This window comes from Orcinus orca, chromosome 13 (assembly GCF_937001465.1).
Source record: "Orcinus orca chromosome 13, mOrcOrc1.1, whole genome shotgun sequence".
In the NCBI taxonomy this organism is placed as follows: domain Eukaryota; kingdom Metazoa; phylum Chordata; class Mammalia; order Artiodactyla; family Delphinidae; genus Orcinus; species Orcinus orca.
The window spans coordinates 14,105,397-14,129,250 of record NC_064571.1 but is presented as its reverse complement, the minus strand read 5'-3'; the positions used below and the strand labels follow the sequence as shown (position 1 = coordinate 14,129,250).

The window sequence follows — 23,854 nt, the reverse complement described above, 5'->3', positions numbered from 1 at the left end:
AAGGAAGCAGTACCCTCCTCCTTCACCCCCCAAACCCCACAACCCCACTCCCACACCCTCACTTCCCACCTTTCACCTGAAAACGTAGTTCTTGTTTCTTCTATCTCTTGGCCCTTACAAAAGTCTGGTTCTTTCCTACAAACATCTTACACCCTGTGTCCTTTCCTCCTTAGCTTCCTACACATTCTCCCAAAATAGCTGCTAACATGTACTGAGCATCTACCCTGATTCTGACACTGTTCCAAGTGCTTTACATCTAGATGTGAACTCGTTTTGTTTTCACAGTCACCCTGTAAGGTCTGTGCCATCACTGCCCCCATTTACAGATGAGGAAACGGAGGCACAGGACAGCGAGGAAACGGAGGCACAGGACAGCAAGGAAACTTACCCGAAGTCACAGCTACTGGGGATAAAGGCATTATGTGGATATAGCACCACTTTCAGGCTCAAAATATCTGAGATGGATCTTGTCATCCTCCCTCACTAGCCAGAGATTTTCCTCAACTTCTCCGTTTCTGACAGCGGTCCCACTGACGTCTCAGACCCCAGACTAGAAATCTTGGCGTCCCCTGACGTGACTGTCAAACTATCACAAACTCCTGTAATGTAGGATGACTGCCTATTGCCTGTTATGTGGCTTTCAAACACCTCTGTGTGCTTTCTGGTCCCAACCGGTACCACCTTCCAGGGCTCACCTACCCCAAGCCCCGCTCCCAGAAGCCAGGCGTCCCACTGACTCAAGCTCCCCGCACTGCCTCCTCCTCTGGGCCCTGCCTAGCACAGCCTTCCACCTTTGCTGGCTTATCTGAATCTACCAATCCTTCCAACCTTCACCTCCTCTGAAAGGGTTTTTACCAAAATTAGGGTCAATACTGCACAGTTTGGGGCGTCCAATCCTTTCATGTCTTTGTTTCCACTTCTCAAACAGCGAGTCCCCTGCAGGCAGGGACATGTAGGGCTGCCTGGGTCCCTCCTGTTTTTGGTGCTGCCCTGACCCACAGCAGAGAACTAAAGTCCAGAGGGGAGAGGATGGTCTGAAAGCCAACGTACCTTATCACAACATCGAACTGGTTCAGGGCCCGGCCCAGCTCTAGCCCGTGGAGGATTCCACCACTTCCAATGACCACACAACGCCTGCAGCTCTTGGCTTTCAAGTGTGCAGGAAAGTCATGCTCGGGCAAGAGTTCCAAGAGGCTCTGGACTTTCTCGGAGAACTTGCGGAATCCGAAAGGAGGGTCGTACTTGTACTCGGCCTCGCTCCCTGCGGGGGCCTTCGTCACGAAAGGTGGCAGGTCCGAGGTGTACCTGTGCCTGAAGAGCTGCACCATCGACCTCTTGGCGAACTGGGGCCGGCATTCCTTCTGCAGGACTTCCTGGGCATATTGCTGGGCTCTCTGGAATGAAGCACACAGGCCTGAGCTTCAAAGGCTCTCAGGCATCATAAATATACTCTGACAGGTGACACTTTGTCCTGCGATGTTTGGTGTAGCTCCCTTGTGGATGACTGTCTTGTAACACAAAACGTCTGCTTTAGGGGGCTTCCCTGGTGGCGCAGTGGTTAAGAATCCACCTGCCGACGCAGGGGACATGGGTTCGAGCCCTGGTCCGGGAAGATCCCACATGCTGCAGGGCAACTAAGCCCGTGCACCACAACTACTGATCCTGTGCTCTAGGGTCCTTGATCCACAACTACTGAGCCCACGTGCCACAACTACTGAGCCCACACGGCACAACTACCGAAGCCCGCGCGCCTAGAGCCCGTGCTCTGCAACCAGAGGAGCCACTGCAATGAGAAGACCTCGCACCGCAATGAAGAGTAGTCCCCCTCTAGCCCGCGCGCAGCAACAAAGACCCAACGCAGCCAAAAGCAAATAAATAAAATAAATAAATTTTAAAAAACAACAACAAAAATCTGCTTTAAAGAGTTAATTTATGCTAGAAACTTGAGGGGGAAACATGGGAGAAGCACATGACAAGGAGACAAACTCAACAAGGGTATTTATTTCACGGCACAAGTAGAACAGGAAGGACCCCCACCTCCTACCCTCCCAGCCTAAGCTGTTCAAATAAATTCGGGGTGTTCAAATAAATTTTGAACAAGATTTGAACAAATCTGAACAAATTTTCAAATAAATTTTGAACAAGTAAATTTTGAAGAAATTTTGAGGTGTTTAAGCTGTTCAAATTTGAGGTGTTTAAGATTTCATGTTTCATAAAATCCTGACATGGGAATTCCCTGGTGGTCCAGTGGTTAGGACTCTGTGCTTCCAATGCCGAAGGCCTGGGTTCGATCCCTGGTCGGGGAACTAAGATCCCACAAATCGCGTGGTGTGGCCACACACACACAAAAATCCTTACACGCACTACAACATGGATGAATCTTGAGGACATTATACTCAGTGAAATAAGCCAGCCGCAAGAAGACAAATACTGTAGGACTCCATTTATAGACGGTATCTCACACAGTCAAATTCGTAGAAATAGGAAGAACAGTAGTTACCAGGGGCTGAGGGGGAGGGGAAATGGGGAACTGCTGTTTAATGGGTAGAGTTTCAGTTCTGCAAGATGAAAATGTTCCAGAAATCTGTTTCACAACAATGTGAATATACTTAACAGGGCCAAACTATGCATTTAAAAATAATGAAGACGGTACATTTTATGTGGGTTTCTTTTTTAAACACAATTAAAAAAAAATGATTTCCGGGACTTTACTGGCGGTCCTGTGGTTAAGACTCCGAGCTCCCAATGCAGGGGGCATGGGTTTAACCCCTGGTCAGGGAACTAAGATCCCACATGCTGTGCAGCACAGCCAAAAGAGAAAAAGATTTCCTATTTCAGGTTCCTGTCTAGTTGGATGAGAAACAGGCTTATTTATCAGAGGGAGTAATGAGCTTCACACGGTCTGGAATGGGAACCAGGTGTAACCTGCCACGGTGTCCGGTCAACAAAGAAGTTGCCTTGGTTTTGTGTACCATCTTCCCTGCACGTTAATATTTTGCAACAACAAGAAATGACTGTTGAAGGCCAAGTACACTAGCCTGGCTGAACACAGCAAGACGCGGAGAGACAAGGGACAGACACCCACTTGCCCCCCAGTCTGCGCCTGGGCTCAGTCTGGCCAAATGCTGCCTCGGGATCATCTGGCAGCATCACTGAGCTTTCTGTGCTCATCGCCACATGCAGCAGTCTTGGCCCTACCGTATCCCTCCTCCCACCAAGCTGCGTGCGTGCGTGCGTGTGTGTGTGTGTGTGTGTGTGTGTGTGTGTGTGTGTGTTCCTCTATTTATTTGCTGGGATATTTATTTTTAGGATTGAATATGTCTTTTGAACTGTGTCAGTACTATTATGAGGATTATTATTGCCATATACAGTTTTAAATGTTTGTCTCAACTATGTTTTTCCTCAAAGTCTTGTCTGATTTTTGTATAATAGAATTTTTGTAGAAATCATCATCTTACTGCAGGAGAACCCCACTCCCTTTTCTTTAAATTACAGCTTCAAAAAGTTCTTAGTACTGGGAAGAGCACGCCGTCTACATCTTAAGAGTCTGGCCCCATGTCTGAAGAAGGGAATGGATGTTCTTTGAGCCTCAGAAGATGCCGCAGACACGACATAAGGTCGCTGTCTGAGGTCACCGGCACGACACCTAGGACACCTCGCAAGACGGTCCTGAGCGTCTTCGCTTTGTGGGCTGCAGGCGGCACGCACAGGAAGAGGGCTGAGCTGGCAGGCTCACGTCGCCTGATCACCTCCCAAACCCCTACAATCCCAGCCTCTGCCCACAGAGAGCAGGTGACAAACACCACCACTGATACCTCGCGAATTAGCGTCTTCGCGAGGAAATCGGTCGCAACCCAGAACAGCCCCTGAGTGGAGGGCTCGCCCTGACCGGGCCTCCAGGTTGGTGACTCTGCACCTACAGGCACTTAATGCCCAACTCGGGGGCAGGGCAAGCAGAGGAGCCACATGTACTATCCATACTTGTCTCTACACCCCGGGCCTGAGGGTTGTGAACAAGTTTTTAGAGAACAAAAGGTCTAATTCTTCACCATGGAAGGACATCCCAAGCATCTTGTTTTACAAATCTCCTGGGATGGAAATGAACATCCGAGAAGCGCCAAGAGACAGAAGCTTAGTGACTGACTCAGGACTGGAGAGAGAGGTGAGGTGATGGAGCCGGACACCGGAGCACGACTCTCTTGGGCGCCAAATGTTCTAGTCTCATTTGGAAGGAGTGACATTTCATTCCATTTCCATTCTGGCAAAGAGTTCCATCTCAGGCTTCAGACTTAATTTTCTAGACTGTGGAAAGAGCATCTTCTGATGGTGACCCCTCCCGTCCCTCCGCAGGTGCAGTCAATCAATCCCAGGGACAATGTTCTAAATGCCACTGGAAATGGCCAAAGCCACAGCGATTCCTTTCCTTCTCTTGTTTCAACTTGTTTAAACATGTAACACGCCCCATAAGTGGCTCAGCCTCCCTCCTTCCTCTTTCAGGTTTCAAAGCTCAGAAGAAAAATGCCTTGGGAGGACAGCTCGCCTCGTGGAGCTGCGGTCATGACCGCAAGCATCTCGACCTTCCTCTTCTCCACTGCAGACAGTGCCAAGCCTGGGAGCCGGAGCAGGCTAGAGAGGAAGGACGCAGTGGGGTCCGGATGGCATCCGTCTCGGACGAGAACCACTGGGAACCAGAGGACTGGTGACCTCCCCAAAGATACAGGAACCCCTCTTCTCCCAAATCGAGGCATGGACACAAGAGCTTCATTTTTTGAAAGACTTCAAGGCTGAGCTTGCTGGCTGCCCACAACTGAGAATAAACAGACATCAGGCAGTTTCAGTTGTCACTGATGTGGCGATGTACCACGGAAAACCACAATGTGAGAATCCCCCGAAGGATGTTAAACCACGATGTGAGAATCCCCTGAAGGATATTAAAAAACGAATTTCCCTCAGTAAAAATCTCCATTTTCATTTCTACCCCGTAATTTTTAGGACAACCCTTCTCAGAAATATAGGTAAGTGGCATAATTCTTAGTAAAAGGCAATGTGTTCTTTTATTTATTGATTTAAACCCAGGACAGGGCACAGCATGTGGGATGAAGGAGAGTTTGGGGCCTGGAGCTGACTGGACCTGGGTAGGAGCCCAACTCCGCCACGGACCGCATGAACCGAGGGTATGACTTATGCAACGACACTTTCCTTTCCACGTTTGTAAACTCTGGTTTAACTTCCATGAGTCAGCTGTCTGTAACTTTTACCTGGTTAAAAGGAGAAAAATCTGAATAAACAAGTCACAGAGGGAATAGCACAGTAAAATCTCAGCCGATCAATGGTTGCCTCGGGCTGGTAGTTGAGGGTAGCGATTGACCACAGAAGGGGTGAGAGGGAATCTAACTTGTGTGCTGAAATGTTCTAAATAGGATTGTGGTGATGGTGTAAATTTAACTGTAAATTTACTAACACTCCTCCAACTGGATGCTTAAAAGGTGAAAGTCTTCTGTATGTATATTTTATCACAATACACGGTTAAGAAGAAAACCATCAGACGATCTGGATCTAGACCCCGTTTCGGATCTCTTTATCAGTAGTGTACACTTGGTTAAAGCATGAACTTTAAGGCTTTTCAAGGCTTCAGTTTCCTCACCTGTATGAGACCACTGAAGGATGGTCTGGGAAAAGCAAGAGCAGGACCCAGGAGAGAAAGGGATCGGTTTGGAAGTGCGAGTGTCTGGACTGATTTAACTCAGCCCAGGGTTACTCTGCTTACTTTTTTTTTTTTGGGCCACACTGCGTTGCTTGCAGGATCTTAGTTCCCCGACCTAGGATCGAACCCGTGCCCCCTGCGCTGGGAACGCGGAGTCTTAACCACTGGGCCACCAGGGGAGTCCTACTCTGCTGACTTTGGATACGTGAGTGTAGGTCTATGGAGTCACGGTGAAGACGTAAACTTGGCCATGATGAACCACACAGCCCAGGATGCAGTCCCCAGGGCGATGTGTGGTCTTTAGTTCCTGAGAGAAGGCCAAGTTCAAACTGGTGCTACCATGCGGTCTGAACCTAAATTGATGTGAATGTGCTCTTCACACATCTTTTTTTTTTTTTGTGGTACGCAGGCCTCTCACTGTTGTGGCCTCTCCTGCTGCGGAGCACAGGCTCCGGACGCGCAGGCTCAGCGGCCATGGGCCCAGCCGCTCCGCGGCATGTGGGATCCTCCCGGACCGGGGCACGAACCCATGTCCCCTGCACCAGCAGGCGGACTCCCAACCACTGCGCCACCAGGGAAACCACATCTTTTAAGTGCAATTTCACATCTGCACCACATTCAAACTATCCAAGCATCCCCGCAGAGACCACTGTTCGTCTTTTTTCACAAATGGCACGTTCGGGGACATCTTTAAATAGAAAATATAAAACCCACAGCAAACATGGCCACACCTCTGCTGTATACATGCAGGCAGAATGCAACCAGGTGTTCAGAGTCCAGCAGGGTTATTGACCTTGCAAGTTGTTGAATGGCATCAACAAAGCTCACAGGGCCCCACTCTCACGACCCTGAGACCCTCTTCTGCTGATACACAGCCACAATCATTCCGATTCGTCCAAACTCTCTTGGTAGTAAGGCTCCATCTCCACCGAAGCCTGGAGTCAGGGTTTTCTTTGTAGAGAGCTCACGCTGAACACCATCTCCCAGCCCTTCATACCAGCCAGCTTGCTGGCTACTTCCTCTATTCTGGGGATTTGAGAGAGGATTTCTCTTCTTGTTTAGGGATGTGTGACCAGATATCAAAGTTAGGAACTGCTCAGTGTGGCATTCAAGGCCTCTCACGCTCTGGCCCTGTCTCATTTTCAGTCTCATATCCTGCTACTCCCCACCCCAAATCCTCAGCAGTATCTAACTCTTGCTGTTCCTCTACTTTGCAAAGCCCGCTGAGACATGGGCTTTCTGCACACGCTGTCACGACCACTGTGAAAAGCAGGGCAATCTGACAGAGTCAGTAGTGCTAAAAAGCTACATTTTTTTAAAAAAGTCTCAAGCAATAGAATAAAAGTCACCCCTCATTCCACCACGGTTAGAGCAGGCTTTCACTTTCTACTTTATTAATTTCTGAATGGAGACTTGCACAAACCTGTTTGACTTAACCGTGCCCCCATTCCTCCTTCTTTCCACACCATTACGGGGGACTTTCTAATTGGAAAAAATAATGATCTTTTTAGAAGTCTTTTGGAAATGGGTTGACGTGGCGGTCACCGTGGGCTACCTCCTGGGTCTCCATTTCCTGTTCCTTCCTCTTCGGGAACCGTAGTGTCCTTCCTTCAGGCAGCCGTCACCCCTTCTCCACGCAGGCAGTGGGGCTTGGGAGGCTGATCTCACTCATCAGGTCCTTCCATCCCCCCATCAGGGACGAGTTAGGAATCCTTACTGGAGCCAGTTGGGACAGGGCACTAGCACCCATGAGAGGCTGTTACTGGCCCAGCAGTGAACTTAGGTTTAAAACTGGTCCCACCAGCCTAAAGGGGGGGACTCACATGCCATGGTTTAGGGGGAAAGAGAAGGGAGAGTCTGTTTACTGGGGGATATGAAGAGTTGGATAGGAGGTATCTGTCCCATTCCTCAAAGGGATATTAAACTTAATGTACATAACTGAAAGTCCTCAAAGAACTGCCTGTTAAAATTTAACTGTGGATTTTCTGTGCAATCTGGAGTTCAAAGATGAGACACCGTGCTGAGGTTTGAGTAATATCTCTCCTCCCTCTGGAGTTCAATACATATAAGTACATATTCGTTAATGTAAAATGTTATCCCACAATCCCTATCTCCCAAGGGCTTGCCTGGAGGACAAGTGGGGAAGACAAAACAGTTAAAGTACCACAGTGGTAACTGTCAAGATTAAGGTATGAGGGGGTTCCTAGAAGACAAGAGGGAAGGGTGATCGGAGAAGGATCTTAGAAAAAGTAAGCCCTGAGCTGAGATTTGATGTAAAAGATGAATAACAGAGAGCCACAGGAAGGGCTCCAGGCAGAGAAGAAAGAATGCAGCAAATACAAACTATTACAGAGAGAATGGATAAACAACAAGGTCCTACTGTAGAGCACAAGGAACTATATTCAATATCCTGTGATAAACCATAATGGAAAATATGAAGAAGAATATATGCGTGTGTGTGCGTGTGTATATATAAAATATATAAAACTGAATCACTTTGCCATACAGCGGAAATTAACACAACATTGTAAATCAACTCTACTTCAATAAAATACATTAAAAAAAAACACACAACGCAGCAAACACAGAGTAAAGTGTTCAACAAAGATGCTGGGACAACTGGAAAGCCACAAGCAAAAGAATGAAGCTGGACCCTGACTTCACACCATATATAAAAAGTAGCTCAAAAGTGGATCAAAGGCCTACATATAAGAGCTACAACTAGAAAACTTTTAGAAGAAAACATTAGGCAATGCTTTCTTAGATATGACATCAAAAGCACAAGGAACAAAATGAAAAGTAGATTAAATGGACTTCATCAAAATTAGAAACTTGTGTGCTAAAAATGATACCATCAAAAAAAAGTAAAAAGACCACCCACCGAATGGGAAAAAAATAGTTGCAAATCATATATCTGATAAGGAACTGGTATCTAGAATATACAGAGAACACTTAAACAGCTCAATAATAAAAAGACAGGCCAATTAAAAATTGGGCAAAGAATCTGAATAGACATCTCTCCTTAGAAGACCTACAAATGGCCAAAGAGTACATGAAAAGATGGTCAACATCATTAGTTATCAGATCAAAACCATAATGAGGAAGAAGGAAGCTCATTCAGAATAGGAAGAACCCAGGTTACGAAACCAGCCTACACTTTCCGGCCAGGTACTAGACGATTGCAGTGAACCACGGAATTCCAGGGCTGGAAGGGAGCACAGGGCCCTTGAGCCACCAACTGTCTGATGCCTGAGTTCCACCCCAAAACAGTTATCCTGGCTTTGGTCAAAGACCTCCAGAGATTCGCCACAAAGGTAGCTCAGTTTTTCCATCTTTGGACGTCGTGGACCATCAAACCCTTCTCCTTGCGGCTTGGCTGTCACCCTTGACCCAGAGTTCTTCCAGTGAGGCCACCAGGCCAGGCCTCTGGCTTGCTGGCAGGAGCTGCCATGTGTCCTGCACTGGTCTTCTCTATGCAAATGTTCCCATCCCTTCAAAGGTTCCTCGGGGACAAGGTCTAGAATCTCTTCTCTGGTCCTTCTCAGAAAGCACTAGGGAATTCCCTGGCGATCCAGTGGTTAGGGCTTGGTGCTTTCACTGCTGGGGCCCGGGTTCAATCCTGGGTTGAGGAACTAAGAGCCCGCAAGCCACGAGGTGGGGCCAAACAAATTTTAAAAGTCACTAGAATTCCTTAGGGGAAACTTAAACAGACCACCACTGGCCTATTAATGTAGCTAAAAAGAAAACAGCTGTAGGCCGTCACAGCACAGTTGATGCAGACAGCGCTGGCCAGGCACGAAAACCACTAAGCTGATTTCACCCAAGGTGTTAGCAAACCACATCTTCTCCATCCATCTCACAAGTACACACAGTGCTCTACTCTTGCACAGAGAGCTCACATCTCTCCTCAATTAACCCAGACTCGAGAGCAATGATCTCTGTTGTTGGTCAGGAGGTCAACGGCCTGATGAATGAAATGGACAGGACAGAGGGGACGCACAGAGAATGTGGAGAAGTGTAGCAAAGGGACGAGTTCACAGATACCAGCAATCATATATCACAGTGTCAAGTGTCAGCATTTCAGGGTTTTTCCAGGAGACAAAAAACAGAGACAGGATGTCTGCAAAGTTTATCCAAGCGAGCTGTGGAAGGCCTCGGAATTGAAAGGGATTTGGGAATGTCTGCAAGGCCAGCCGTTCGGGAGGGAAAGCCCGAGCGGATGATGCGGGACCACATCCTGCTCCAGCAGAGAGGAGGGGCTCATGCTGCCGAGATGAACTGAGTCGGCCAACATCTGAGGGACAGAAACAGCAGGGGAGGAAGGCCCCGTGATCAGCAAGACCCCTGAGACACAAGGGTTCTGCACAGGCCAAGCTGTGCATGTATTAACTACAATACACTCTTTTCATTTACATGTTTATACCTGTCTGTACTATGAAAAATGTGAGGTACTTCAAAGCATATACAGAAGAGAAACACGTGAATAAAAACCAGGCCTAGAAAAGGAGCTTTGTGCCTACTAGCTTACTGGACTTGGATGACCACCCCACTGCACAGACGCTGTTATCTACACCTCACAGCTGAGGAAACTGGGACTCCAAATGATTCAGTCACTTGCCTCGGGTCTCACTGTTACGAAGTGGCATTTAGATTTGAATCCAGGTCAGAAGTTTGAGCTCTCTCCTCTGCATCATGCCACCTGTAACTTCTGGCTTCCTCTCGGTGGACGCTCCCTACCCCAGCAGAGAGCAGAGTCATCAGGAGACGGGACTCTGAAACCACACTGCTGGGTCCAAGCCTTCACACCACCACTTACTTGCTGAGATAACCTTAGACAGGTTACTTAAGGTTCTTCCCTATACTCATCTATGACGTGGGGATGATAACAGCAGCTGTATCCCCAGGACTGTTATGAGGGTTCAATGAGTTTCTATTGCTAAAGCATTTTCAGAACAGCTACACAGTATATACTAAACTAGATTAACTAAAATAGTTAACTAAACTAGGTGTGAACTTGGGCCAGCAGCTTAACCTCCCAGGCCATCATCTGTAAGATGCAGAGAACCCTGGGATATCTCTCAGTCATGATGATCACTAAATGAGATAATATATGTAAAGCAGCCACACATGTCGGTTATCATTATGTCCAAGGCTGAACAGTATCAGATAATTTACAACTCAAACCATCAGTGAAATCAGGATTTAATATGTCAACTGATTAAAAAAATAAATATACATTGAAGGAAAAATCTTGAAATACAATGTGAAATCATTAAAACGAAAAATAAAACACAGAAATGACAAATGATACTAAAAGAATTTCTTCCTGATCTGCTTTAAGTACAGGTACGCTGGCAGCGTCATGGTGTATTAACTCCATGACAGGTGCCCTACGGGGTCAAATGGAACTCACCTCACCCCACGACTTCAGTACATGGGGGAAGAACAGTGAGTGTCAGGTGGGCGTTTTGAAGTGCTAAGGTTAAGTGTTTTCCCTTCTGTTGATAACTTTCATGAACATTTATTTATAACACTCGAGAGACAATATTACTATTTAAGCGTACACTTGGAAATATTCTAATTGAAACCACACTGATGGAATATCTAACCTTTATGCGGTTGGGGTCCACATAATGCACTTTTTTCATGTCACATTCTTCAGTAGTATAATTTAACTTGAGGATATAAAGGATCCACACTCCAAACACAAGCAATGTACACCTAGAAAAAAAAAATCAATCACGTATAATGACGTCGTCATGTGATAATCAAGAGAGATCATGTGAAATAACTGAAAACCTAACCCAAATAGAGTCTGCCTGCCACACAGCATAAAAGTACAGTCTTTAGGAAGACCTCTTAATTTAAGGCAGCATTTCTTATTTTTCTAACAAGTCATTTATGACTGTCTTTGTTATAAGCAAATATAGAAAAAACATTTTTCTGCAAAGGTACTGCAATAAAATCTGAATCACAATATAGATTACTGGACTTAAAAAAAAACTAAGTAATAAATTTTGAACGACAGAATCTCAGCTTCAATTTTTTGCTACTTTAAAATAGTCAGTCCTGAAGATGGTTATTTTGAGACTTCAGTCTGCCATCTTCTCAGGTGCCTGGCTTTCGGAATAAAGTCATATTCCTTGCCTCAATTAAAAAAAAGAAGAAAAGTCAGTCTTGGGACTTCCCTGGTGGCGCAGTGGTTAAGATTCTGTGCTCCCAATGCATGGGGCCCGGGTTCAATCACTGGTGAGGGAACTAGATCTCACATGCATGCCGCATTAAGAGTTCACTCTACAACTAAGGAGCCCACATGCCACAACTGAGGAGCCGGTGAGCCACAACTAAGGAGCCCACCTGCCGCAGAGAAGAGCCGGTGTGACCAAATAAATAAATAAAATTTTTAAAATTAAAAAAAAAATATATATATATATATATAGCATTTAGCATAGTATACCATAGATGCTAAATAGTTCTTAATATTTGAGGATTATGTTGCAAGAAAGTATTGCTAGGAAGTGTTTTCAAGACTTCTTGATTCTCATTTCAATAGACTCTACCATGAAAACTTGGACAAGCATCTTAATTCTTCTCTGGGATCAAATACAACGCTAAGTGAAAGGGATGCAACCATTTGCATAAAAAAGAGACGGTCGGGGGAGGGGAATACACACACACAGTATTTCTTACATACACAAGACTGCTAATATTGGTCATCTTTAAGTGGAAAGAGGAAATGTGGGGAGCAGGGATGGGAAGATGTTTTACTGACTACCTTTAACATCTTTTGAATCTTGTGAATGCAGTATGACCTATTCTTTTCTCCAGTCCCAGAAAAGGTATTATATTCAGTGCATTAATAATTCCCTTATTTTGATTATAAAAGAAAAAAAGGGGGAATTCCCTGGCGGTCCAGTGGTTAGAACTCCGAGCTTTAGATGCAGGGAGCACGGGTTCAATCCCTGATCGGGGAACTATGATCCCACAAGCTGTGCGGTGTGGCCAGAAAAGAAAAAAAAAAAGGAAGGAAGAAAAAGTTAAAAGCAGGCCCAGAATCTACAGCCCTGATTCCCTTGTTCTGTAATTCCTGGTTGCAAGTCTGTCTCGGCCACACTGTAAGCAGCACGGGGCCCAGGTCTATCTCCCATGCGGCCAGCACCCAGCATGGTGCCAGGCGTATGGGGGCCTCGATAATTACTGGCTGATGACAAAAGGAGATGGAAAATGATCTGAGTGTTTATTAACATACATTTCCTTTCCCACCTTTCTTCTTCTACACCTCCCGAATTAGTAACATGAGATGGGAGGCTAGATTTCAGGGTTGGATTTCTACCTGTCGGCATGAAAGAAAGGGTAGTTTACCACCTAGTTTGGCTGGTACCAAGTAAAACTGACAAGTTCCTCCTTTAACAATTCTATCTCGGGAGTTCCCTGGTGGTCTAGTGGTTAGGACTGGGTGCTTTCACTGCAGTGGCCTGGGTTCAATCCTCGGTCGGGGAACTGAGATCCCACAAGCCTTGCCGAGTGGCCAAAATTAAATAAATAAATATAATAAAATATTAAAAAAACAAAAAAACAATTCTATCTCTTACTAGGATGTACGGGTGACCTGGCTGGTACCCCTCTCATCCTTTTTAGTGTTTGATGTTCAATGTTATTCAAATGCCTGTAGGGGACTTTAATTAACCGTATTTTTAGATTCACCGGAAATGGCAAAGGCAAAGGGGATAGCCCTCTTGCACTAGGCAGCGGCTGGAAGGGCTGTGCACTAGAAGCTGTGGAGCCTGGAGACTCCCGGGCTGGTGCTGTGCTGCCACCAAGCACAGCCTGATGCAGGAGCCCACAGCACCTGTGCTCTGAGCCTTGACTCAGATGTGCCTTATTTCTTTCTTTCTTTTTTTTTTTTTGCGGTATGCGGGCCTCTCACTGTTGTGGCCTCTCCCGTTGCGGAGCACAGGCTCCGGACGCACAGGCTCAGCGGCCATGGCTCACGGGCCCAGCTGCTCCGTGGCACGTGGGATCTTCCCGGACCGGGGCACGAACCCGTGTCCCCTGCATCGGCAGGCGGACTCTCAACCACTGCGCCACCAGGGAAACCAAGATGTGCCTTTAAATGATCCTGAACAAGGGTGACAGCGGATGAGAGCCATCTTCAGGGTTCTCACTGAATTTTTCCCCCAGTTCTACCCAGTTGACCCAAATCAGAGGTGTCTTGCGACCTGAGGGCTCGTGCTTACTTGAGGATGTCTTTTAACAACAAGCTGGGTCTTCTCATCTTGTTCTGAGCACGGGTGTACCATTGCAGGGAGGGCCGCGAGCAATCGCTTTTCAGCTTCACACGGTTGTACTGGCTTGGCATTGCTGTGAAGAGAGGAGAGGGCAGGAGAAGGGAAAGAGGAAAGTGAGTTCAGCAGATTATGCTTTTAAAGAGCTTTTTTTTTTTTTTTCTTGGCCTCTCTGCGCAGCTTGTGGGATCTTAGTTCCCCGACCAGGGACTGAACCTGGGCCCTTGGCAATGAAAGCGCTGAGTCCTAACCACTGGACCGCCAGGGAATTTCCTAAAGAGCTTTTTTTTTTTTTTGCGGTACGCGGGCCTCTCACTGTTGTGACCTCTCCCGTTGCGGAGCACAGGCTCCGGACGTGCAGGCTCAGCGGCCATGGCTCACGGGCCCAGCCGCTCCACGGCATGTGGGATCTTCCCGGACTGGGGCACGAACCCGTGTCCCCTGCATCGGCAGGCGGACTCTCAACCACTGCGCCACCAGGGAAGCCCTCCTAAAGAGCTTTGATGCGGTATAGCCATACCATGAAATACTACTCAGCCAAAGAAATGAGTGACCGATTGATACACGCCACTGGATGAATCTCGAGGCAATTATGCTGAGCCAATACTAAAAGGTTACACGTTGCAGGATTCCATTTATATAATATTCTTGAAATGACAAAATTACAGAAATGTAAACAGATGAGGTGTCAGGGGTTAGGGAGGGGGTGGTGCAGTGGCTATGGAAGGGCAACAGGAGGGGTCCTTTTGGTGATGGAAATATTCTGTATCTTGACTGTACCCCTGTCACTATCCCAGTTGTGCTATTCTACGGTTTTGCAAGATGCTACCATTGGGGGGAAAGGAGTAATCTGTGTTATTTCTTACAACTGTGTGTGACTCTACAACTATCCCAAAAGTAAAAGTCTAATTTTTGTTGAGTCTTTAACTATTAGAGATACTTACGGAACTATTTACAGATGAAACAGGAGAAATGAAATCTGCTTCAAAAAAAAACCAGGAAGGGGATAAGTGTTTGTGGGAATAGCTGACACAAGTTGAGCTTTAAACTGCTGTAGAATCTGGGCAATGGGTACATGGGGCTTACTATACAATTCTCAAAACTTTTTGAAATATTCGATAATAAAAGTTTAAAAAGAAAGTGGTATATTAAAAGACAGGAAAAGGGTTACACTAAGAAAAAAAGAAAAAGAAAACATAGCAGTTTAAAAAAATTTTAATGGCAACTTTAAAAGAGGTTTTCTTTAAAAAATACATATGTTCTCTTGTATGCCTGCCTACTTATTCTTTTGAATTAATTTTATTCTCAAATTTTCAATTTTTAAGCAATATTACAAGGGGTATTGTAGTAGAAATCAAAACATCCCCCCTCATGTCAGTTTCCCCCTTCCTCTCTCCTCTGGATTTTTAGCTGGGCACATGGCCTCCCAGAAAAAAGACTACATTTCTCAGCCACCCTTGGAGCTAAGTACAGCCTTGTGACTAAGTTCTAGTCAATGGGATACAAGCAAAAGTGACCCGGAGAACTTTCAGGGTGCTTTCCTTGGCATACGCCCTTTTCTCCTTTATCCCCCTTCCTGCTGGCTGAAATACTGACACTTGATGAGCCAGTTTGGACCATGCAGCATGTCACCCAAGGGATGGAGGAGCAACAAGAGAGAAGGGGCCCAGGTCCCTGGACCACCCCAAGGACAGAGCTGCCAATCCACCTTAGACTGCCTGCCTCTGGACTCTTACATGACGGAGAAATAAACCTCCATCTTGTTGAAGCAACTGTTAATTAAATCCCAGCTAACACAGGCACCGATTGTGTTATGATATTTACATATTAATTCAAGAAATAATGTCTTTACTATACTTAGTCTTGAAGCCAGGAGGAAGTTATACCTCATTATTCACTTCATTTCCCCCATTAGTGCTGTGGCATTTTCTTTGGAAAAAAAATCTTTTATCAAATTGACATCCACGTATTTGATTTCTTGCTACTGTAAACACTCTCCCTCAACTGCAGTTTTAACTGTGTAACACTAGAGTACAAGAGTTTTCATAGACTTGCATCACTCCATTTGAGTAGTTTCAAAAAACTGAGCCAAGGGCCTCACTAGTAAACCTCTGCTGAAGAATCTACTGAATTCTTAAAGGAGAAGCGAGATCAACTGAGACCCTGGAAGGTTTTCAATCACCACAGCTTCGTGGTTACTTAGATGCACAGTCAGCCAAGTGGTGGGTCCTAGGGGGCTGCCTATGACCAGGCCATCTATAAAAAGGAAGATTCTATGATGCCCGTGTTTTTATGACCAGAATGACACTTCACACCCGTGTGGACCTCCCGAGAACAAAGCAGACGGTGGTATTGGAACCGGGATCCCACCCTTGCCCACGGCTGGCGCGCTGGATGGCGCTGTGGGCTCTGGGCTCTACTCTGCCCCCTCTTTCTCATCTGCTCTGCCACTCAGGCTGCAAGCCTGCAAACTGCATTCCCAGACCCTCTCTTGTGCCACCCAGCTTCCTGAGGAACTGCGATTGTGTGCTGTCTGGGTGGAAAACGGAAGGCAAAGGGAGGGGGCAGCCTTTCATATCTCCATGGTTTCTGGTTTCCTGCTGGATACGGACTGGGACATCAGATGACTCTCTTCTGCTACTTTTAGGAAAGTGGAACCAAACAGGAAGAGGTTCTGGAGGTGAGAGGAGGGTCTACAGTCCTGGACTCCTTCCTCTTCTCACCACTACTGCCACACAACACACTCACGCATCATTCAAACGCTCAAAAAAAAAAAAAAAAAAAAGAGAGATACAAAAGAAAAGAAAAAGACAGTCGTGTTTTTGTTTTGTTTTTCCTATCACACTGGAGGGGATCTCAGGAGAGACCCCTAGGCTCAGCTCCTCCACCTGCCACCTGAGAAGTCTGGGGCAACTGACTCTAACTCTTGTAGCTCAGTTTCCCCATCTGGAAAATGGGTCCAATATTACCTGCCTCCCAGGATTCATGTGGGAATGGTGGTTGCACATAAGAAGCACTACCTCAGTGCTGGCTGTTGCTACTGTTACACAGAGAGGGAAGTGACAGGCATTTTATACAACTATCTGACAGGGTTTTAAGACATCTGCATCCTTTAGGCACTCTCATTTCTGGCCACAGGTTTCCGCTCCAGCCCCATCAGGGGCCTGTCTTCAATCCTATCCATGTCCCTTCCTGGGGATCTCTGGAGAGGCAGCGTCCTCCCGAAGCCCCTCCTGCGCTCACCCAGTCAGGTCCCGGTCAGTCTCTCTCTCCCCAACCCCTTTCTAAACGCCCAGCTTCCTTCACCGGCCTCTCCTCCCCACCCTGACGGCCCAGCCGCTCCTTCACATGGTCTGCGCACCGCGCCGGGTGCCTTAGAACCACGCTTCCCTCCCGACCTCTGCAATGGTAAACTCCCCTACACACGGTGCAGGACCCCAGGGTCCCGGTTCCCACCCTCAGCACCATTTCCTCCTCGCTCACGTATATTCACGACAAGGTTCACCGCTTGCCTTTTACTCACCTCCTCAAGGGATCAGACCCCAAATCCATCACCCTCTGCAGGCCTCTCACCCAGCTCAGACCTGTCCAGCTAACGACCTGCCTGCTATCTTCTCCTCAAACAAAATCACAAAGCAGAATCTTTTCACACATCATTTGGTAGCTGTACCATCTACTCAGTCATCCAAGTCCAAACCTGCAGGTTGACCCCAGACTTCTCCCTGGCATCTCCAGGCTCAATCAATCCCCAGGGCCTCTCAATCATACCTTCTTGAACTTCCCGGGCCCACGGGCGTTCTCTTAGTGGAGGTCACTTACCCAGACTCCCGTCTCAGTTTTGTCCCTTCAAAGCCATCTTTCCGTGTACCTGCTTACTGGCTCCCAGCTCATCTCAGGTGCTGTGACGTCAGGTGACAAACTTGTCTGTTACACTCTAGCCACAAAGAAGTACTGTTAGAAGGCTGGATGTGCCACACTGTTGCCTCCGTGCCTTTGTACAGATGCACGCTCCGTCTGGAATCCTGGTGGGAATCCCCCCCACCAACGATCTGCCTGGTGAAGTGTCTCCTTTCATCCTTAAACCCTTCTCCTTCTCTGTGAAGATCATTTTCAACACCATAACTGTCCCTGGGCACTTCCCCATCTCTGTTTATGAACTGAAATGTTCTGTGTACGTTTGGGGTCTCCTCTACCTTTCTGCAAGCACCTGGAGGACTGAGCTGCAGGGCCGGGGCTCTGCTCATCTTTGTAACCCTAACACCTAGGATAGGGCCTGGCACACAGCAGGCCCTTAAGAAACATCCCACATTGAATGGAATGGGCATGACTCGCCTATGGTCTGTTATCAAACAAGATAAACTCCCCCCCCCAACAAGTGTACTTTCCCAATGATATTTAAGATTAAAACTAAAACTGAATGTTAACAGCAATTCTAAGAGCAAAGAGTAAAGTGTAAACTCTACTGAAACATCTAACATGTCGAGCAGCAGGGGAATTTGTTGGTAAATTATGGTGCAAACCACTTAGAATACTCTGCAGTTGGTAAAGCCTTTGCTACAGGAAGTGGAATCTGTGGCCACAGCCTCAGCATCAGCTGGGAGCAGGTTAGACTTGCAAAGTCTCAGCACTGCCCCCTCCATCTGCTGAATCACAGGATTCATACGAACGTTAAAGTCTGAGAAGCACTCAAGGTATTCGGTCCATACATTTATTGGCACAGAAAGATACTGCAAGAAAAAAGCAGGTCTGTAAAACATTATGTATATATACCTATAATCATGTTCTAGGGTGCACATACTCAAGGTAGGAGAATTTGATTTCCCGTGAAGTCAGTGAATCCTCCTACTTGGGGTGGAATGTCTTCTTCCAATTTAGAAGGGACCATATGGATTCAACACGACAAAAGGAGGGCCAAGCAGAGTCATCTTCACACACGTGCTGTTGACGTACGGCTGGGTGGCCTTAAGATGCTCCCTCGGAGAACCTGGGGTTTACGTATTTCTAGTCATGATCATCTCTGCACCATCTGCACTGTGTCCATTCATTGCTTTTGTCTTTAATGTGCTGTTTGGTGGAGGACGGGTTGCAATGAAAAGTTCAATTAAAACGCTTATCATCATGAGACGTGTTACACATAATTTCTGTCTTTTTAATATACATTTATCTCTCGTCTTCCCCACCGGAATGTAGGCTCCATGAAAGCAGCGGTCTTTGTTTTGCTCACCACTGAGTTCCCAGTGCCTAGGATGGTAAGGGGCACACAACAGGCAACTAATACGTATTTACTGAATAAATACTCAAGCTTCTTATGAGGTTTCAGAGGTGATGCTGGTTTCAGGCATTCCTCCCAGGACGTGTGTTGGCAAGCCATCACCATCTGTCCCGTGGCACTCTCCTGGCTCTGCTTCTCCATTTCCTTCACGGGCAGCTCGTCCCCTACCACCTCCTTCTAAGAGCTAGGATCCCAAGGCTGATAAATGTGTCCCTCCTTTCATTCAGACTGCCAGAGTAAGAGCCTCCACTAACCTTTTCTATGCAGAAAAGGCCTGGCTTTCAAAATTATATATTTCTACTCACAGGTAAAACTGTCACAGATGCTTCTCAAGTGCCTGTATACCTGATGAAGAAATCATTCTTATTAAGGCCCTGATGAAGAAATACTAAGGCAAGGTCCAGGCCTTCAGTCCACTTGTAGAACTGGCACTAACATTTTCAAATTAAGACTTAACCATCCAAGAATACAACAGACGCTGCAAAGCAGTACATGACAAACTGTCAGATTAACTGTAGAGCCAATTACTGGTGCAAGAGAGGGTAGGACATTAATATTTATTGGGAGGAATAAGCCTACACACGATATCATTAAATCCGAAAAACACCTTCTTTGGGGACTTCCCTGGTGGTCCAGTGGTTAAGAATCCACCTTCCAATGCAGGGGACGCAGGTTCGATCCCTGGTCAGGGAACTAAGATCCCACATGCCACGGGGCAACTAAGCCTGCACGCCGCAACTACTGAACCCACCCGCTCTGGAGCCCTCGCACCACAACTAGAGAAGCCCGCATGCCACAACAAAGATCCCACGTGCCGCAACTAAGACCTGATGCTGCCACATCAATCAATCAATCTTTTAAAAACCCAAACACCTACTTTTTTGAATTGCTATCTGCATTTAACCTGCCAAAGGTCACACACAGACAAGTAGGGAGCTGAAATTTTCAACCAACACCTATCCATGTCCAGGTCCACGCCCTTCCACCTGGGGGTACTTAGGCAGGGTAGATATTGGAATTAGGTGGGTATGCCTGTATGTGAAGGTTTTTTTGGTTCTTTATTTTTTTTAATAATAAAGGCACGCCAAAGCACAGATTATTAACAAAAACCTGAAACTGACAAAGCAGTAAATAAACCGACACAGCTGGAGCGGACAATCTGGGAAGATGAGCAGGTAGAGCTTAGATATTAACACGGCAGCCGGAAGAGCATATGCCCTTCAAGGTGGAAGGTGTCTTGAGAAGGACTTCACAGCAAGAGAGAAGGAAGCCTCACCCTAGGCTGTCCGGGGACAGCGGGGCACGACACTGGATGCTCGGGTGGAAAGGGAGCCTGAGGCCCATCCTGGTGAGGAAGAGGATGGGACGAGGACAGAGATCGATCAAGAAATGATGATATGTTTATGTATGACTGATTCACTTTGTTATAAAGCAGAAACTAACACACCATTGTAAAGCAATTATACCCCAATAAAGATGTTAAAAAAAAAAAAAAGAAATGATGAAGGGGCTTCCCTGGTGGCGCAGTGGTTGAGAGTCCGCCTGCCGATGCAGGGGACGTGGGTTCATGTCCCTGTCCGGGAGGATCCCACATGCCGCGGAGCGGCTGGGCCCGTGAGCCGTGGCCACTGAGCCTGCGCGTCCGGAGCCTGTGCTCCGCGATGGGAGAGGCCACAACAGTGAGAGGCCCACGTACCGCAAAAAAAAAAAGAAATGATGAAGACTAGCGCCAAAAAGAAGCAGGCAAAGATCAACCTGGGTCCCGGTTATGGAAAGCAATAGGACTGGAAGTCAATTTTTGTGGTTTAGTGATGATGATGTGAAGAACTTGAGATGATAAATAACTCGACAAAGACGCCCAGGACGCAGCTGGAAACGCGGCCTGGACTCCCCAGAACGCCCCTCCCTCCAGCCAGCCTTTCTTGGCAGGTCCGAGACTGATTAACTTCTCTCCTGTGAACCTCGACTGGTACAAGTCACATGCCACCCACGGGAAAGTGGAGAAGACAGTCACTGAAATCATGCTTGGATTTTATGTTTTAGATGAAGAACTGTACTTGATAAAGGAGGACAGGAGACAAGACAGAAAGCCTGCCTCAGGGGGAGACGGCTTTGGAATGCGCAGAGATTAAACACCTCCCAGTGCCAAGGATAACACACCCAGCTACAGCAGGAGCAGAGGGGGCTGGGTGAGGAGGGGAGACCCACCCCGTGGGCAGAAGGAATGAGCAAAGCAGAGGCCTGGGGAGTCAGGAGAGCGAGTGACTAGGTACAGCTGCGAAAGTATGGCCTGGGGTGTGGGCGCAGGCAGGAGTTAAGGGCAATACTGTGGTCTCGTTGGACACCCCAGGGCTGGTGCCACATCTCGGCTGTGAGTGTTGACTGCTGACAGCACACCGCTGCCCCCTTTTCTGAGGATCTGTCCTCTGTCCCCAGCCAACGATTGACTGACAGGGGGACAAAAGGCCTGGGATTACCCTGGAGAGCAATTCAAGCTCCAGAGCTCCCTGGGGGAGCAGCTGAGACCACAATTCCTGTTCCAGGCTCTGCTTCTAGGGAACCTGACCTAAGACAGGTCATTAGGTCAGCAGGGTCAACATACGGATGATGGCAGAAGGTCACGGACGATCATGAGAAGCCCTTGAAGATTTTATTCAGGGGGGTCATGAGATGTGGAAGAGAGTCGCCGGGGAGGCAGCAGGGACGGGGTGGAGGGGGAGAGCCAGAGACTGGACTGGTCTCAGCAGCAGACCCTGTGCCCCAGCCCCCATGCTGTGGCCAGGCGGGCAGGAAGGGCTTCCAGCTGCAGAAGAGACAGGGCTTGAGGCAGGTCAGATGTGGCAAGCAGGCAGGCGGTAGGAGAACTCAAGTGTCAGGGAGGTCACAAGGAGGACGTGTGCCCTTGCGGAGTCCCCAGTGCCAGTGGGCCATTAGGCTGATAAATGCCAGCTTGGAGCCCTGGGGAGGGATCTAAGCTGGAGTATCAGTCAGGGGTGCACTTGGTCGCACGTAACAGAAACCTGGGCACCAGCCGAGGCTTTCAGCCAACTGGGGGTGTCTTTTTTTTTTTTCTTTTTTTTGGCCATGCCACGAGGCATGCGGGATCTTAGTTCCCCAACCAGGGATCAAACCCGTACCCCCTGCAGTGGATGTTTTAAGTCCTAACCACTAGACTGCCAGGGAATTCCCCAGGCGTGTGTTTTTCTTACAGAACAGGCGCAGTGGCTCTGCAAAGCTGTCCCTGTCCCTGGCTCCCACCAGCCTCTGCTCCAAACTCCAAGCAGGAAGGAGAAGAGGGATGAGCCAGAGAGGAAGGGGAGGCACCCCCATCAGGAAAGGAAAAACTTCCCCGGAAATCCCTGACGGGCTTCCAATTCTATCTTGTTAGCCAGAACTGCATCACGTGACTACCCCCAGCCGCAAAGTTGGCCAGGAGCTTTTCACAAATTGGGCAGGCTGCTTCCACACAAAATTAGGATTCTGCCAGTAATGAAGGAGGAGAGAGGGAATCTCTAAATCAGCAGTAGGGCCAGCCACAGCCGAGATAAGGGCCTGGGGCTGTTTAGATAAAGGAACAATTAAGGCTGTTCTAAAGAGATTAGATCTCCAAGGGGAAGAACAAAAGGCAGAGCCTTCTAGGGGTTGGAGAGGTGAGGAAGAAGCACAGGAGGTGCTGCTGGAAATCAGAAAAGGAAACCTCAAGTAAAATCTGTGACTCTGCTGTGACAGTTCCAAGCCTGGGTTCCATAACGCTCCGGAAATTCAACTATTTAAGAAAGGAGCACAACAGTTCCTAAAACAAAATGCATTTTGGATCGCTTTAACCTAAAAAAGTAATATGGGTGCCCCCACTGTACACAGAAAAAAGGGTGACTTCTAATTTCATCAGTTCCTCCAACATGCTCTGTGGGAATGCCAAGATGAAATGGATTCAGTCCCCGCTTTCTAGAAACCCGAGGTCCAGGGAAATGACAACAGGAACGTGACTCCAACTGCGTGGGGAGGGCTTCAGGAAAGGAGGCTGTTCACAAGTGTGGTGCCTGACATCCAGCGCAGACACAGGCACGGTGGCCTCCCCAAAGCCCACCCACAGGTACTATCACCAAAGCCACGGGGCTAGGGCCCAGAAGCTGGGAAGCAGTGGGTCAGAGTGAAGTTCTAAACTAAACTTTCTTCTGCCCCCAGCCAACAGGAAGGAGAAGTGGCGGGGGGAAGATGGTCTCGTTGGAAAAGTTCAAAAGCACACCAGCCAGGGCCTTATCTGGGGCTCACAGAGTCTTGGTGACCTGTGCTCCCTGTCCAACCAAGCTGACAGGCATCCTCATATAATCTAGGTGGCTAATTTCAAACCAGTTTCAGCCGTGGAACTCTTTTTGTGTTTCAAACAGGAACACTCGCTTAGAATCCTAACATATAACACAGATAAGAGGCATGGAGTTGATCGCTTGCAGGGTTCCTCTGCCTCGGCACTACTGACATTTGGGGCTGGGTAATTCCTCGTTGTAGGAGGCAGGGAGGCTGTCTTGTGCACTGTGGGATGTTTCACAGCATCCCTGGCCTCCACCCACTAGATGCTGCTAGCATCTCTGGTCC

At 47.6% G+C, this 23,854-nt stretch overlaps 1 protein-coding gene across 8 annotated transcripts in view; it reads right to left on the bottom strand.

The window, feature by feature from the left end:
* The window catches only part of ST3GAL5 (ST3 beta-galactoside alpha-2,3-sialyltransferase 5), a 49,099-nt gene that overhangs the window by 9,156 nt on the left and 16,089 nt on the right, over positions 1-23,854 (bottom strand). For 6 of the 8 annotated variants that reach the window (XM_049695796.1, XM_049695800.1, XM_049695799.1 and 3 more), the window contains 3 exons: positions 13,942-14,065; positions 11,314-11,425; positions 1,051-1,394 (listed from right to left, as the gene is read on the bottom strand). In XM_049695796.1, coding sequence (XP_049551753.1) covers positions 1,051-1,394; positions 11,314-11,425; positions 13,942-14,065 — 580 coding nt within the window. Of the gene's footprint in view, positions 1-1,050; positions 1,395-10,232; positions 10,351-11,313; positions 11,426-13,941; positions 14,066-23,854 lie in introns of those variants that run through there. The other 2 variants (XM_033431372.2, XM_033431373.2) reach the window with 2 other exon arrangements.